The sequence below is a fragment of the Gigantopelta aegis genome, unplaced genomic scaffold (assembly GCF_016097555.1).
Source record: "Gigantopelta aegis isolate Gae_Host unplaced genomic scaffold, Gae_host_genome ctg3431_pilon_pilon, whole genome shotgun sequence".
Taxonomy (NCBI): domain Eukaryota; kingdom Metazoa; phylum Mollusca; class Gastropoda; order Neomphalida; family Peltospiridae; genus Gigantopelta; species Gigantopelta aegis.
In genome coordinates, this window is record NW_024533338.1 from 37367 (window position 1) to 55427 (window position 18061).

At 34.5% G+C, this 18061-nt stretch overlaps 1 protein-coding gene across 1 annotated transcript; it reads right to left on the minus strand.

Annotated features, from left to right (window-relative positions):
• Positions 1-12771: 12771 nt before the first annotated feature.
• LOC121392161 (inositol oxygenase-like) lies at positions 12772-15064 on the minus strand. The gene is given in 9 exon segments (XM_041523510.1): positions 12772-12880; positions 12927-12955; positions 12957-13076; positions 13079-13160; positions 13288-13333; positions 13336-13531; positions 13576-13619; positions 14590-14659; positions 14966-15064. Coding segments are annotated over 9 exon segments (795 nt in total).
• Between the last annotated feature and the right edge of the window lie 2997 nt (positions 15065-18061).

The window sequence follows — 18061 nt, forward strand, 5'->3', positions numbered from 1 at the left end:
AAACCATCTAATAAAAACAATAAATTCTCTTTAGTATGTACACTCTCTCATAATAGCTCTAACATTATATCAACAACATGTCATTACATGTACAGAACATAGAGTATAACATACTTTAGGAGGAGAGTAAATCTCTAATTGATAATTTCCATGGCGATTAATAAGGATCAGTCGACAACGTCCCCATGAGGGTTCATCTCCGTTTATCTCATCTTCTTGAAGATTCATTTGTGAAACAACTCTATCAAGAATGACACCTGTTTCATCTAAAAAAATGTCACTGTGTGCTGTTTTTACGACGGACACTTCTTCCTCTCTTAAAAATTTTCCACCAATGTTTGCTTTTAGCAGAAGGAGGTTTACCAGATGTGACTGTAGGAGTTGGCTCAGTGATAGAGCTAATCCCATACGAACTTAGCGCTTCTGTCAAAGAAATAGCGAATTCTCGAATACATAACGGCTCTACTACATCGGTGTGAGCTTCTCTGTACGTTGTGAGATGATTCAGAAACAACTCGGCGGCTTTTTTGCCTTCTTGCTGACAGAATAATCTCCAATCTTGCTGTGCCACTGAAGGACTGGGTTCACGACTTCTACGAGAAGCTCCTAACATTACGGTAACGGTAATAAAGTGTTCTCGTAGATTTCCTGCCAATGACACTCTCTTCTTGTACTTTATGTAATAGTTTAGTCTCTAGGCTTTACGGCTACAATAAATAAGAACGTGTTTGAGTAAAACCCTATTAATGATCTTATAATTAAATTTCATTGATAGGCGTGGTTTTCAGATTCGAGATGAGTGTGTTTGTTGCTTGTTGTGTTCATTTTTTTAGAAACACACTAAAAAGGTTCTTTCCAGGCTCCCGTCATCCATTTCTCGTTGACAGAACACCCTATGGTTTACCAGTTCCGTTAGTAGAACACAGAGTTGTCCTGGAAGACGAGATACAAGACCGTCGTCTTTTGATTGTGGGGGATGTTCATGGATGTTATGATGAATTAGTTGAGTTACTGGACACGTATAACGCACGTGATCCTAATGTATGCGTAGCATTTGTAGGTGATATTATAAACAAGGGACCTAATAGTACACAAGTTGTGCAGTTAGTTCGGGAATTAGGTGGGTACTGCGTCCGTGGTAACCATGACGAAATCTCATTAAGAGAATGGCAACGTCATAAAGAAGAGGAAGAAAGTCTGCCCTCTTCATTTCAATGGATGAATAATTTATCAAAAGAGGAAATAGATTGGTTATTTAATTTGCCCTTTACACTTAGATTTCCCTCTCGTCAAGTAATGTTAGTACATGCTGGTGCTGTCCCAGGAGTAGATATTGTACATCAGAAACAAGATAATCTACTGCATATGAGGGATGTCACATTTGATGTTAAAAGTCTAACTTTTTCAGGCCATAAAAAGTCCCAACCAGAAGGTCAGCCATGGGCCCAAGCTTGGGAAGGACCAGATCACATTTATTTTGGACATGATGCTCGTCGTTATTTCCAAAGTTATCCTTATGCCACTGGTCTTGATACTGGATGTGTCTATGGAGGTTATCTAACAGCTGTGTTTACTGATAAACCAGATACTCCCATACAAATACAAGCCAAGTCTATTTATAAGAAAACTAAACGTGAATATAATGCTGTGCCAGCAACTGCACCTCCTAAATTAAACTCAGATTAAATTTAAATTACATTTATTAGTTTAATATGTTTTAATTAAGGGTTTATCTCACTCCACCCCCCCCTCCATGAAATGTTTCCATTACTTTTTCTACATTAGGTGGATGAAACATTGACATATGTTCATTAAACCTATAAAAAAATAGATGTCTATAATTTAACTGATATTCTTCTATACTACATATGCACGTGCCAACAATAACACTTACTTTTTGGCACACTCGCTGTATAAGTCAACTGTTTGCATATCTGTAGTATTGATTAATTTGGCCAATAACTACAAGGGACACACCCTGTAATTAATAATGTGGGCGTGGTGATACAACTTACCAACATGACGATAAGATGTAGTATAATTGTATAGAAGAATGCTCCCATTCTAACTATTTTATTGGAGAGAATAAATCGCCCCTGTAATAAACAAATAATTGGATATAATGTAAATTAACCTGACCATTATTAAGGTGGCTTTATCAGGTCCACTTAATTGCATGTATTTTCTTTGTCTTTCCTAAATTAAAAATTAATTTAATAATAATATCTTAATTAATCTCACTTTAGCACTAAAGGCTGCAAATGGATCAAGCCCCGCCTCATATTGATTAGAATAACGACTTGTTGTTGTATCATCACCTCCTTTATGCTATTAATATTTAATAGTTATTAATAGTTATTAATAGTTATAAATTACCTGTGATGGGTAGGATTGAAGGAATCTTATTTTCTCATACATTTTAACATTATCCCCTCGTAATGTGTCTACCTCTCGTTGTAAAACGGAGACAGTCTGCTTCTGTTGCTGACACTCCTTTGTGAAAAAAGATACTTAATAAATAATATTAAGATATATAGTAAATAAATAGGATACATAGTAAATAAATAGATACATAGTAAATAAATAGATACATAGTAAATAAATGGATATATAAGTAGAACTAACTGTTTGTAGTTCAATATTTCGTTGTTTGAAACGTTCCCTTTGACTTGTAATAATAGATAATAATGACTCATTACTTCCGCCCACTTCTATAATAACACAATATTAACATGATGAGACAACAGACCTTCATACCTGATGATTTCCTCTCAGGATGTATATCACGGACAGCTTCAGCAATTATATCAGAGGGACTGGCTTGACCCTATATTTAACAATTATAGTTAATAATTAAGATATTATCAATGACCTCTCCTTCTGTTCTTGGAGGTAAATATGGTTGAATACGTGTTAGATCAGATTCTAATTGTGTTATTAATGATGTTTGATCTTGTAATGTCTGCAATGATTCTTTATACTGTGTTTGTACTGTGACAAAGTGACCTACAGAGAATAGATGAGACCTCTCACTCTCTCTCTCTCTCTCTTCTCTCTCTCTCTCTCTCTCTCACCTCTTAGTTCAGACAATTCTGTCTTTAATGCTGTGTTTTCATTTACTAATCCTATTAAGAATATTATAATTATTAATAAAATATTAATTTCCATAAATAACCTCTGTTTTTCTCCAACAAAAAGAACTTCCAAAGGTTTTGTCAAACTCTATATATATATATAGATAGATAGATAGATAGATCATGTGACAGTCATGTGATCACTCAGAAACTTACTGTGGGAATTGCCTCATGAGTACTTGATGAGAACTCAACACTCCTCAATATACTAAAATAAAATGTATTAATTGAAATGTTACTATTAATAAACTCACTTTATTTCTTTTTTGATCTCTTCATAATCTTTTTGATGTTCTAGTGTTTGCTCAAAGTCCCTTAACTTGCTCTCTTTCTCTCTCAACTGAGACTCCAATAACATGATATGTTTACTTGAATTCTCTTTGAGAACATTCAAACTTTTTTGTAATCTTTCAACATCATCTAATACACAACTCAATTCTTTATCTTTAGCTTGAAGCTCAAGTTCTAATTCAGTCGTATCTACTGATAACTATATATACATATATTATTATATGTTATAATAATATCATGTACTTTTAGATGAGGATCAGTTAATGTTGTTGTTTGAGATCTCTTGAGCTTATCAAGTTCTCTCTCTGCAGTTAAGCACGTTGATTTGCACGATCTAAATCAGTTACTAAAATATCTAATTCAGCTGCTCTGTATTAATAGTAACAATTTATAATTACTAGGGGTTACTCACCTGGCTGAACTGTCATCATCTAGTCTGTTTTTCAGTTCAAATAATTCCAATTGAGTAGAATCCAAAGCTACATTGTAGATAATAAAATAGCCACACCTCCTCTAATTAATGAACTTACCTGACTGCAATACACTTGTTTTTGATACTGCTGCCTCTTCCATTTTTGTTGTTGCCATGGCAACACGTTCTCCATTTCTCTGAGTAAACAAAGAATGTGTTAATTAATTCATTAATTTTCTATACTTTTCTTTCTCTTTAAATGCTTCATAAAGTTGAGTTTCATATTCATTAGCTTTTACCTATGAGGGAAGTTTATTTAATAACCCAATAATTATTAATTAATTTAACTCACTGATGCTCTTTCTTCAGCTTTGTTCTCCAGTTCTCGTATTTGATTTCGTAGTTTGGTTATAGTTGCCTCTGATCACATGATAATCACATGATAACTTAATCATTTTTAATACCTTGGTTTTTGACTTGAGCAAATTCCTTTGTATATTCATCAAGTGTTTCTCTCAGTTTAACGTTTTCTACTTCCAAATCTTGCATTGCATTTAATCGTTGTTGCTGGGACAAAGCTTGTTCCAAGAGTGGAATGGGATCTGGGTAGGTGAGGTCAAAGGGGGTGTGGTTAATTACCATTAATTAAGTACCTGGTATTTCTATAAATTTTTTGTAAGCATTTAAGAAAGTTGTTTCAGATGCATTCGCTCGTTTGGTGAGAGAATCAATCTCTGATTGAAATGATCTCAATAATGGAGACACAGTTTTACGGACATCCTAATAAAACAGGATATGTCACTAGATAGTTCAATTAATATAAGTCCATTACCTCAGTAGAATTCCTTTTAAAATCACGACTTAATTCAACAAGTTTCTTGACTGAGGCATCAGAGTCATCTTGTCTCCTAGCAACATTGGCAGCTTCCTCATCAAGTTGTCTCTATTACAATATACAATAAAACTCTATTATGATAATATAAATACCTGTAAGGATGGAACATCAAAATCCCTCCAAAATTGAATAGCATTTTGGTAAGCCATTTATTATTAGTGGGTGTGGCATAACAAACTATACCACACCTCTCATTAAAAGTAAGATGGCTACCGGTCATACTCCCACAGCTATTAAAGGTTATCTAAATTTTTAACCCCTTCTTTTAAGTTTTATTGTATTCTCTTAGAAGTTACACGTTGTGGATTAATAGTGTTTAGGTAAGGATTTTTATTTGTTGTAACATAAAAAAGAGACAATGATACTTTACATTAGTAATATGAAATTAACACAATAAACAAATATTTTGAGACAAGAACTATACTATTTAGTGTCACACTTAGTATTACAGAATTGTCAAATGTAGTTATCACAGAACTTAATGCACAAACTAAATCTAAATTTATGAAAAAAAAAACCCTTGTGTGTTGCCCAAACGATTCCTACTCGCTCACCCACTCAGGCTTCCACTTAGGCTCCAGGATTCCCTGCTATTGCTAGCTGGGACCGCCACCTGGCTTGGTAACCCTCGTCTTCGCGAGGTAATCCTGGCTGGAGCGTCGCCCTAACTTAAAACCAGCCGTACGGGATTCCAGCTCTTAGGGAATGTCGCATTCAGGAACCGGGAACCACAAATACACCAGCCTCGTCTCGTTTAAAGGGAGACTACCAGCCCTATCCTAGTCGGCCTTTCGGATACTCCGTAGAGTATGCTGGTAACCATCTCAGAGGTCTGATGCATTGCAGAACGCTGGCCCACAACACACTGGCACTCAGGACTGTTCAAGTTTCCTTTTATATGTACGTAAGATTTTGTCTTCATGCTTTTGTGGGGCGGCACGGTGTACGCTTATGAATCTCATTAACGGTAACTAGTAGTTTGAGCATGCGTGGGTCAGTACGGGTTAAAATTGAAGGATAACCTTCTCTGCTCTGGCTAATGGCATCCCATACTCCATCCCGTCGATCACAGACACCTCAAGACAGACAACAATACAGAAAGGGTTTATATAAAGCAGGAGATGTATTTGGATGGAGGGATACATATCGTCAAGTGATTATGCTATTATAATGTAGTGATCTGATCCATGTTTTGTGTTTGTAGAGATGTGTTGAGAGATTAAAGGTGAATCGTCATAATGTAATGGATCAGCATCGTTATAAGGGGGCAGACTCATCTGATGATATTGTAGATACAGTCTATGATGTCATGCAAGAAGAATGGGATAATTTAAGGTGACATCATTATGATGTTATCATTTTAATGATGTCATTACAACATAGATCAGAGGTATCGCTACCTCCGCTATCTCTAAGAGGACAAAAACGTAAAGCCACTCCCCCTTGTTAGATGAACTTGCCAGTAAAAGATTGTTTTCTGATAATGAGGAGGACCCTAATGATATTGATGCAATATTAGCTGTAATGGATGACATAACTCAAGAACTTATTAAAGAAGGGTATATGAGTCTCTATTATAAGTTTCAGTCCTCTAGCATGAGTCTCAATCTAATATCTGCCATCATAGAACAAGATATCATAGCTCAATATGAAGAGGAAGAATTATTTACAGAGAAAGTCATAACAGCTGCCATAGATTGTCTTACCACTGATGACATCATATGTCCTCTTTGTCTAAAGTATGACCACTTCTTTATGTGTGCTATAATAATTCATTTATAATAGAAATAATCTCTGTCAGGACTCTAATATTATCTATTGTACTTGTGGTTTATCAATAGATACTGCAGTAAGTTACCATGTTTGCAAATAATAACCTTTTTATCTCTCTCTCTCTCTCTCTTCTAGCAAGATGGTATTACACTAGACTTTGTTAAGGAACAATTAGAAAATGCATCTTCACTACACAGGTATGATGTTATAAATATTCATAATCATAACTTCTCCCACAGTCAATCCTGTGTAATGCCTCCATCATTCTCATTAAAATCAATTGTAGGTATGACCAATTTAATTATGACATGCCAAGTAAGTTAATATAAATAATAATATATATATTATAATAATATATTATTTATATCTTAACTAGGACTGTGAGTTTCTATATATAATTGTATAAGAATGAACATCAAATTAAAATAAATATAATAAGACTTTAAACTCACTTAATACTTTAATAGCCACTTGGTTGGCCTCCTTTTCTTCTGTCAGAGGCAGCATAAATTACACCATTTTCTTTATAAATTGCTTGAACAGTTGCCAGAGGGCCAGTTTTCTTAACAATATGATGACGTTGTTCTAATCCGTTAATATATAATGAAGGGAAGTCACTCTCTACTGTGACATAATTGGTATAATTGATGATGTAATCGAGGAATGTCCACTGCATCACTTAATGTCATTCCAAAACTGAGAACATCCAGTAAAACCTATATTAAATGAGGTGGTGGAGTAATTAAATGAGTGGGTGTTATACTTGTGAGGTTGAGGTGGGTATCCTGGATCCACCTGATGCTCCAACTATCATAACAATCTCTCCATTCTTAGTAACAATAGTTGGCACAGATGATGAGAGGGGTCGACGACCAGCTCTTAAATAATTAGCAGGAGAGGGAGGATAATCATATGTATTATTTCTTCCTGGGACACCAAAATCGTCCATTTCATTATTAAAGATAATACCACTAGTTCTTGATCGCACTAAGCTACCAAAACTGAGGCAGTATTATATAATGTTCTATAATATTCTACTTACTATGTATTGATAGTGCTTGTAATAGCAGCACCATTACCTTCTTCATCTAGTACACAAAGATGTGTAGTACCGTAAGATGGTGGATTATATTGCAAATCAAACTTGTAATATCGAGGATCATGAGTTGTGCTATCAGTGATTTAGAACGCATTATATCTGCTGTAGTAGGATCCATCATGAACTTGATCACCTTTGATATAGAGTATTAGTAAAACAAGTATATTAGCGGTACTAACTTCATTAATAGTTTCATTATAATCTGGATCACCTAAATCCATACGTTGAGCATAACTAAACTTGAATGCTTCTACAATACGATGATAGCTTAAAGAACTAAAGTCCTCTTCAGTGAAGTTATATCCTAGCATTATATGATTGTTATAACGTGTGGTATATGTACTTGAGTTACCATCTAATATATTTAATATCAATGCTAATACTGCACCACTGGCTGGTGGTGGGAAATTATGTAGTAGTAATCCATTATAAGAGCTGGTTAGTACAGGTCGTATAACTGCATTGTAATCTCTGAAGTCATCAAACCGTTAAGATACTATTGTACTGGTCACTTAATTCTGCTACCATTTCTTCAGTGAAACTACTGTTATAAAAATAGTCCACTCCACTAGTTATAGCTTGTAGAGTCTTGGCTAATTCAGGCTGTTTAAGATATCTCCTTCTTTTAGTGGTTGACCATTGGGGTTCAATAATTCCCTATAAATGACAAATTATATTAATCAAGTGAGTTACTACGGTAACATACACTAAACCAGGATAATTTCCAGTCTTTAAATCATTTTGAACAGCTTCGATAGCATCAGCAATAGCTGGTGTGATTATAAAACCATCAATAGCTAACTGAATAGATGGCTCAACAACATCAGACCAAGGAAGTCGCCCAAATCGTTGATGAGCCTCATACATTCCTTTAAGTTGTCCCGGTAACACCAATGGCTAGTCCACCTATCAAAGAATGTAATATCACTAACATCATTACTATTGAGTGTATACCTTTTATGGTTGAATTAGGATCATTAAGATATCTTTGCATTGCTTCATCAGAAATAATACTTGGAGCTTTCTCACGAAAATCAATGCAAAATGACTCCTGACTTGTAGCATTGTAAAAACATTAGAAACCCCCACCTCCAAGCCCAGTAGACTGCAAGTTATATACTCCAATACATAATAAACTTGCTACAGCAGAATCAATAGCTGATCCACCTTTCTTTAAAATATCAGTTCCTACAACTGAACATGGACCAGCATCAGTAGCTACTGCAGCATGTTTGTAACTATATGTATTTGAAGACACATCACCAAGAGTTAGGCTTAATGACAGCCCTATTCCCAGAGCAATAATGAAGATTACCATCACACTACTATCGCTAGCAGACTGTATTACGTAGGGTTCTTTCTAATGTTGTATGTTTTCTTTGTTTATTTCTGCAATATCTCAGCCACTCCTTCAACAAAATGACACGGAGATATACGGAAACATTCTAAATTTTGTACAGAAACGAAATGGGAGAAAATAATTAACTCCGTATACTATACTTAAACGTGGGTGGTTCAAGAACATGGCTTCCTCTTCTGCAGCAACCAGAGTGGGAAGGAGGAGGCGTACTAGACAAGATGGCTGGTGATTGGACTGCTGAGGAACTTCAAGCTGTTTTATATTCTACTGAAGTAGAGGAAGCAATTCAAGAAGTAAGCTCTCTAATATCGACTACATTCTAGTTATTACTGTCGACAGGTCTTCCCAAGTAATGATCCACTTGATAGCAATGATTTTGATGCTATAGACTACATCAATACATTATTTCCAACAGAGCAGGTACCTTTTAAATTCAATACCCCTGTAATTTTATTATAATACAGTCATTAGCTGGTGTTGATGATACTGTGAGTCGTTTGAGAGTCAAAATGAAAGTGCTTGATGAAGATATTAGGACGATTGTACGAGAACAAGCTGAGGCAGGCCATGAGGGACGACAGGTAATTGGGTCCCTTTAATTATTGAGATAATTAGATAATTATTAGGCTCTTGAGGAGGCTCAGAAAGCAATTGAAGAATTGTTTGGTCGAATACGAAATATTAAAGAAAAAGCTGAACATTCTGAATTAATGGTAATTATAAATTAATTACTAGGAGTAGTCCTTTCATATAAATTATACAGGTTCAAAAAATTACTGGTGATATTAAACAGCTTGATATTGCAAAGAAACACTTGATGGATTCTGTCAGAACATTGGAGCGACTCCGCCTACTAATTACAAACTTGGAGGAAATAGAGTATGCTAGTTTTATACAGAGATCCTTTAATTATGTAATTAATTAGTCGTAATATGCGTTCTTCGACAATATGCTCATGTAGCCAGTCAATTACATGGAGCAGGAGATGTGGTAGAAGAATTCAACAAATATCAAGCCATCCCTCAAATTAAATACCTCATTGAAAGGTAGGTGTGGCTTCTATAGATTATTAATCGTTATTATAATTGTTTTAGACTTTCCTCAATGAAACGTGATCTTGCTGCTCAAATTAAAGTTGATTTTGAAAAAGCATTTTCAATTCGAGGCACTGCTGTAAGTAACGGGCGTAATAAATAACTTGATATATAATTTTAGGGAGGAGCTAAGGCGGAGCTTCATGATGCCTGTCTTGTACTGGATGTGTTAGGTGAAACACCAAAGTGAGTCTCTCTCTCCCACTCTCTCTTTTGTCATGATTCTATGGTTTAGGGAAGAGCTGATAATATGGTTTTGTTAAAATGCAAACTTAGCGATTATGACATGTTATTTCATGAGAGTCTTGACCCGTCCTGGCTTGATAAAGTAATATTTAAATATTCTTATAATAGATACAATCTCATTAATTCATTCTACAGGTGGATAGGCGATATAGTTGGTTAAAACGTACTCTGTTAAATTATGAGGAAGAATGTTCTGCTATATTTCCACCGGAATGGTATATGCCAGAAAGAATATGTATTGAATTTTGTCAGAAGACAAAGTACATCATTATCTCATTTAATTACAGGGGCACATCCCCTTTATTTATAGGAAAGGACTTTCAGTTTGTTATGAAAAACAAAGCTGCTGATCTTGAAGTCAAATTGTTGTTGTTTGCTATTCAGAAAACAACAGCATTTGAAAAGTTTTTTAGCTCAAAGATTTGCTGGCAGTCCATATATGGAAACTGTAAGCCACATCCACTAACCACACCCTCTTAATTATACTATTGTAGTTGATACCAAAGAAAGTATTGCAAGTTGAATCAACTGAAGATGATCATAAAAATGTAATATAATGTATTGTTTTTAAATTGTATATATGTTGTAATAGCCTGGTTCCTATTCCAACAAGACTCATCCCATTCCTTGGTATGATATCACGATGTTTTGAACCTCATCTTAATGTGTACATTGAATCACAAGACAAGTTAGTGGGCGTGGCATAACAATCATGTGATAATCATGTGACTATAGGAACCTATCAGAGCTAATGGAAAATTTTGTATCAGATGTGAAATCCTATTTCCTTCAAAGGAGCAGCCGAGGGAGACATGACCACTGTTGCATTTCCCAGTGCTGCCGATCTCTTCATTTTTTATAAGAGATGTCTTGTTCAATGTACTTCGTTATCAACTGGTCCGCCATTACTAGAACTAACAACTGTCTTCAAAAATATCTCAAAGAATACACAGAAAAAATATTAGGTGCTAATCTACCAAAGTAAGAACAATTATAGATACATGTATTAGTTTGCCATGGCAACCATTTAGGTTAAACAGTGGATTAAGGCGGACACTAACTGGTTTTAAAGCGAGATACTCCTCAAGATATCCGACTATCTCGTGATGAGATCACAATGACTTGTACTATATTGTGTACTGCAGACTATTGCTTGGAAACTACACAACAGGTAAACCACACCCACTTGTTCAGCCACACCCACTTGTTGCCAATATTGTTTTAGTTGGAATCTAAACTGAAAGAGAAAAATGATGAGTCTTTAGTTGATAAAGTTGATTTTAATCAGGAAATGGATTTGTTCAGAAGGTTTGTTCCCATTCTATCAGTTTAGGTTTGAGTCCCTTCACTAGTTTGACATCACATGTATAACTCCTCATTCAAGACAGTGAAACAGCTTGTGTTGCTTCTTTTAATGCAATGACTAAAGTATTATTAATAACTAATTTGTTAGGAGTATTAATATATTTCCCATCTAGCTACCCTGGGTACAGTTGAAGCTGTTGGTGATCAAAGTCAGTATGTGTCACAAATTATTGGACATCTTCGCTCAACATTCCTTTGATAAGACAAACTTGGCAGCTGTAAAGAAAATATTTCATTATTTCTGCCATAAAATTTGCGAAGTAAGTCATCATGTACTAAAAAACGAATTAAGAATTTTATTTAATTTTCAGTGTCTTTTTCCTGCCTTTATAACACATTTATACAAATGTAAACAACAAATACAATAGCTGCTGAACAGGTAAACAACAACAATTAATGTAAACAACAACAATACATTAATTTCTAACACACAGTTGTTATTGGATACTCACTCATTGAAAAGTGCATTGTTAGAGTTACCTTCAGTGGGTGCTACCGTCACTAGGAAAGCACCAGCCTCGTAAGTTAGTAATGCTAATAGAACTGATCATTCTTGTTTAACAGGTTTACCAAACTGGTTGCCACTGGTATGGAGAAAGCAGAACTAATTGTTAAGGTAACTAAGTGAAGGTTGTCTCTGAAAATAAGGGATCTTTTCCATAGATTGTGATGTCACCACATGAACAAGCTCAAGAATTTGTATCTCATTATTTATCAATTATGCAGGGAGATTTTGATCCAAGTAATTTCCAGAAAATACTAGAAATGAAGGTAAGAAGAATACTCCTGTTCAATTTTAAATATTAATAAGTTAGGGGGCTGCGACGAAATGAACAACATGTCTTGTTGGAATTATTTAAAGTAAAGTGTCGTCAAAACAAGAGGGAGAGAAAGAGGATGTTCCCATTTCAGCCACAGGAAGTGATAAAGGTTTACTGGGAATGAAAAAGTTAGAGATTGTGGAACGTTTAATGAGAAACTCGAACAACAGATTCTTTCAAAACCAATAAATAACAATTATTTACAAATAATATTGAACAAATAGAATGTTGTATAAAGTACACACAATTTTCACATTTCATTTAAAATTTTTTGTACAATTTTACCAGTTGAGAACACCTGGTATGTACTTGTCAATAAGACTTTGATAGTATGGTTTGATCTTCTCTGGATCTGGAATGTTATCAGCTTTAGAATAAAGGTCGTATTTACTGGAAAAAATAGTAAATGAAATAAATAAATTACTAATTCCCTTACTTAAATTCTCTGATCCATTCCAACATTTGTAAAGTCTTGATCATTACAGAGATAGTTATAGTCACATCCAGTATGCCATGGATAAAAACTATGATATCGAACCATATACAAAGCAGGTTTTGGTAATGTAGTCCCATTACCAACCAAGACAAACGATACATATACTCGTCATGACCAAATGACATTGTCACGTGGTCTAGACCACAATTTGGCTCGTACATCCCATACAGTGTACTATAGAAACAACAATATATGCTTTGATGTTACTATATAATATATTATGACTTCAAAGGTTAGTATGACTTAGGAAATATGACTTCAATATCTGTTAACATTGTTATATCATGTGATGACAACATACCTGTACACTGGATGATGACTGTCTGGATTATCAGCAAATAAATCAGAAATACACATTTATCAGAAAATCGACACCCCACAGGAAATGTATCCCCAACAGTTGCCCATTGAGGTTCGCCAAAGAGTGCAACCATTTTTACCTAAATCATGAATGAGCCCACCAAATGGAACCAGTCTTTATCAGGATGTGCTTCACGTATTCTTTCAGCTGTTTGATATGCGTGAACTGAGTTAGGAAGATCAACCTATACAATAATGTCATAATCTATATCAGTAAAATTATAGCTACATCAGGGTCAGACTCATCTATTAACTCATCCATTTTATCAATAGCTTCATTATTTTCAGTTTTTTTTACGATGATTTAATTTGCCCCATTCGTCAATCTATCAAATGAATTGATATCATTTAATATAATTTAGTGAATAATCTTACTTTCTGAAGTTACAAAATCAACTGTTTGGTTCGTATGCATTTTTAAATATGTCTCACGAACAATTGAGTAACGTTTGTTATTCTCCTGTAATTAAATAAAGAATTAATAATTAAACATAGTACTGTCATGTAACATCCTCACATCATAAAATCCCTGAACTCATCTTGTTCTTTGCCCAAATATCATATCTTTCAATTCTGGTCTATATTCAGACGGATCTTCTAGACCAATTTTCTCCTTGTCTGTCATAACGGATTGTCCACTATCACCAACAACTTTTCTGTTATCTCCAGGCTCGCCACCAGAGCAACCCTTCCTGTTTACGAATTATGTGCAATTTATTATTATATGGCGTCATATCCTGATCCCTGACGTTTAAGCTTACCGAAATTATACTTGTTTACATCTTATATTACGTACAAAGTAATATTTAAAAACTTGACATTGCTGCTTCTCATAGTTTATGACTCAATGAGATCATCTAGAGACAGGTTATTTCAAGAATACTAGCAGGTTCTCCTGCACAAAACAACAGATTTGCATTTGGTAAGGCTGTTACTATATCTATTTCGATCTATTAGTCTTTTCAGTCACCTCCTGAGTGTTTTCCTTCTTTCTCATGGATGTATGATGCAATCTATCGGAGAATACGAGTATGGACTGGCTAACTTGATAGGACACGGAGCATTTGCATTAGTATTTAAAGGCCAACACAAACCAGTATGTTACTATAGAAATATTGTACAAAATATGTTACTCAATGATAAATTGCTATAAAGGTTTATCATTGTACACAGCTGTGCTGCATTGATAGTGGTTGTCATCAGCTGATGAGGACCACTATCATTGCTATGTTGCCATAGTTACTAATGTCATCTCGTCTAATTTCTAGTCTGGAAGACCAGTTGCTGTGAAGCAGATACTTCTCAAAAATATTCTGGGAAAATTGTCAAGTATTAGTCAAAAAGAGATCTCTATATTAAAGGTAAAAGATTGGTGTGGCTTTGAATATAGTTACTATAGTGATATTCTGTCATAGGATTTGAAGCATCCCAATATTGTCCAGATATACAACTATCATGTGAGTATCATGTGACTACTTGTATAAATCATGTGACTTTCATGTGAATAGGAAACACGAAATGAAATATACCTTATAATGGAAGTAAGTATAATATGATATTTTCTACATATTCAAATATTATATAGTTTTGTAATGGAGGTGATTTGGCGCAATACTTACAAGGTGGGTGTGGTTTATACTGGTCATTCTGGTTTGACTGATTTCCTCTATAGACAAGATGACATTATCAGAGGACTCTATCGACATCTTGCCATACATATTGGTAATATTGTTGGACGTCAGGGACATATGCATCTCTCTCTCTCTCTTCTCTCTCTAGCTAAGCACTCTGACAGTTCATAAAAGAAACATAATAAATCGTGACCATTAAACCACAAAATTTGCTGTTGTCATATCCTTCAAATAAGAGTGGATCCCTACTAAATTAAAGATGCAACGATCAAATTAGGTATAATTCTATTAATACCATCATCAATATAATAATGTTGTTATTATTTTTTAGCTGATTTTGGGTTTGCACGATATCTTTCAGGAGCTGATATGGCTGTTACTTTATGTGGCTCCTCTTTATATGGTATATGCCCCTAGTAATAATAACTATTAATTAAATCTCTTTTGATTATAGGCTCCTGAGATACTACTGGGACATCCATATCATAGTAAAGTGATCTTTGGAGCACTGGGACTATTTTTTATTTCAATGTCTTGATGGGAAAGCACCATTTTTGGTGAGGATGGATACATACCTAAGTTGTACCTTTGTACCCTCGTTGTTATCACATTCAACAATCAGTTCCCTTTACTATAGGCTCCTAGCCCTCATGCTTTGAAAAAGACGTTATGAGAGGGAAACCTTATACCAAGGTAATTTTAAATATAATTATTACAAATTATATTACAGCACATACTTAGAATACCAGAGGGGACATCTTACTTATTAAAAGGATCTATTATTAAATTTACTAAGAAAGAATCCACAAGATCGTTCTCAGTCAAGGTAATCGCATTATAGTAAATAGTCCATTGATATCTGTCAATAATAATGAGTTTCTCTCACATGACATCCTTCAAAGACAAGATTGTATTCAAACAAAGGTACATAATGATAATAAAAAGATGTATTGTATCATGTTTTTAAATCTAGTTCTTGAAGATAGTCCACTCATTACATGCTAAATCTTGTCCTGTTCCTATAAAAAGACAACAGTCTAGCACACAATCTGGTTACACAACGCATTCACCTAGATCATCACGGTACTATAAACAATATTTATATATGTATTTTTAACTCCTTTGTAACAGCGTACTGGACGGGAACAAACTTCACTTAATGGTCAAAAATATTTCTCTCCTTCGTCTGGTCCACCCACTCTTCCATAATATTGGAGTTAGTAAGTTTGTCCATTTACTATACATTATTGTCCATTTTCTATAACTACTATCCTTTTCATTGTGTATCTGTCCATAGACTCATCTCTTCCTCATTATTGTGCTCCTAGTCCACCCACTACTAATGATACAGATGAGGTATTATATCACATGACACACATGATCATCACATGACTTATTTATCGGGCTTTGTTTAATTAGTAGTCTTAGTAAAACAGGTACATAATAACTATGACATCATTATAAGGTCATATGACATTTTAGACCCTCCCTCATTTCATGGGTCAAACTCGTCTCAAGAAAGTTCTTCCTCACATACTCTGTCTTCCCTTGGATCACTCACACATCAATTTGTATCTCCGCTCTCTCAACCACACCCACCTAACTAATATCTGCCTCATCGCACTCAACACAAACATCTCATTTAAAAGACAAACACACCTGCTTTTTCTTCATTAATTAAATTGGCGGTGGAGCATCTATCAGTAGCAGTCCATCAGGCAATGGTACAAAATTTATCTCCTATCTCATAATCAAAACCACACCTTCTTTGAGGCATCGCCCTCTTAATCAAGTTCTAGCTCAATTATAAGATTTCAAGATTATGGTCTTTAGTGGTAAGCGGAGTTTTTTACCAGGATCGGTCGCGGACAGTTATAACAAATTATCAGTTGTATTTAGAGTAAACGTGAGCGTGGCCCTAAAATTGGAGGACCTCAACAGACCTCATTAGTCACCAGTTTCCTAATGGGAACTGAACATTTACCAAAGAAGTAATAAATTTTTGGCTTAAAACTCCAGAAACTGATAATCAATCACTGATAAAGGTACAGTCCCTTTTCATGTGGAGGAAGGAAGAAGGAAAGGTTGATGAGAAGTCTAGGACCACTACAACATGGGAGAATCGCTTCTTTTTCAAAGGAGAGGTAAACTCCTTATAATTAGGTAATAATATAGTGTTTCAAACTAGAAGATAATGAAGTACTACATGGACTGAAAGAGTTAATTAAAGAAAGGAAATACTCAAATTGGGTAAAAGTGTTAAAAGGACAATGTTACTTCCTTTTCATCAATGGTTTTATAGTTAGATGATATCATGTTTATCATGTGATCTAAGGTTTCAGTGGTGTAGAAATGACAAAATTTAGAACAGTTTACTTTGGGTAAAAGCTGCATGTTTTGAAGATGGTTGCAAAAAATGAAAATCGCTAGGTCTCTTCAATGGAACCGCCGACTATGCATTAATGGTTAGCCACACCCATTTATACCATATACTTTCCATATTAGTTTTTTTGATGAAGAAAAGAACTCAAGAAATTGTTTAGAGAAAGTCAATTGGCCAGAGACTTAATTTAAAGTACTAGCAAGCAACGAGAAGCCAGGTAAGTCAGTCAATGGTGAATATGGATGAATGTGAATTGTAGCCCACAACGAAGGTGACAGCTGAAAATTGATTTTTTTACAAGCAGTTGATTGGGTAGTGAAATAAAATGTATATGGGAAAAGTGGATTTTGTATAGTCAAACAACTGTGTAGAGGAGGGCGAATCGGAAAAAGAGGAAATGAGTATCAATGCTTTTTTAATTTGGAATGATTTTTTTATTATTAGCGAATGTATTTATTGAATTTTCAACAATTATTGAGTAAAGTGTAAGATCAAAAATATTCAAAAAGTAAGAATTTATAAAAAGTAAAATGTTTTAAATTAATATATTTATTGTATAATTTGTGGATCTGCTTAAAACTTCTATAATCATATAACTGCCTGTTATCTTCAAACAATATTTGGTTCTTAGTTAGTTGAAATTTATAAATTAATGAAATTATACAAAGGAGACATACAATATATATTAATATAAAATTTAA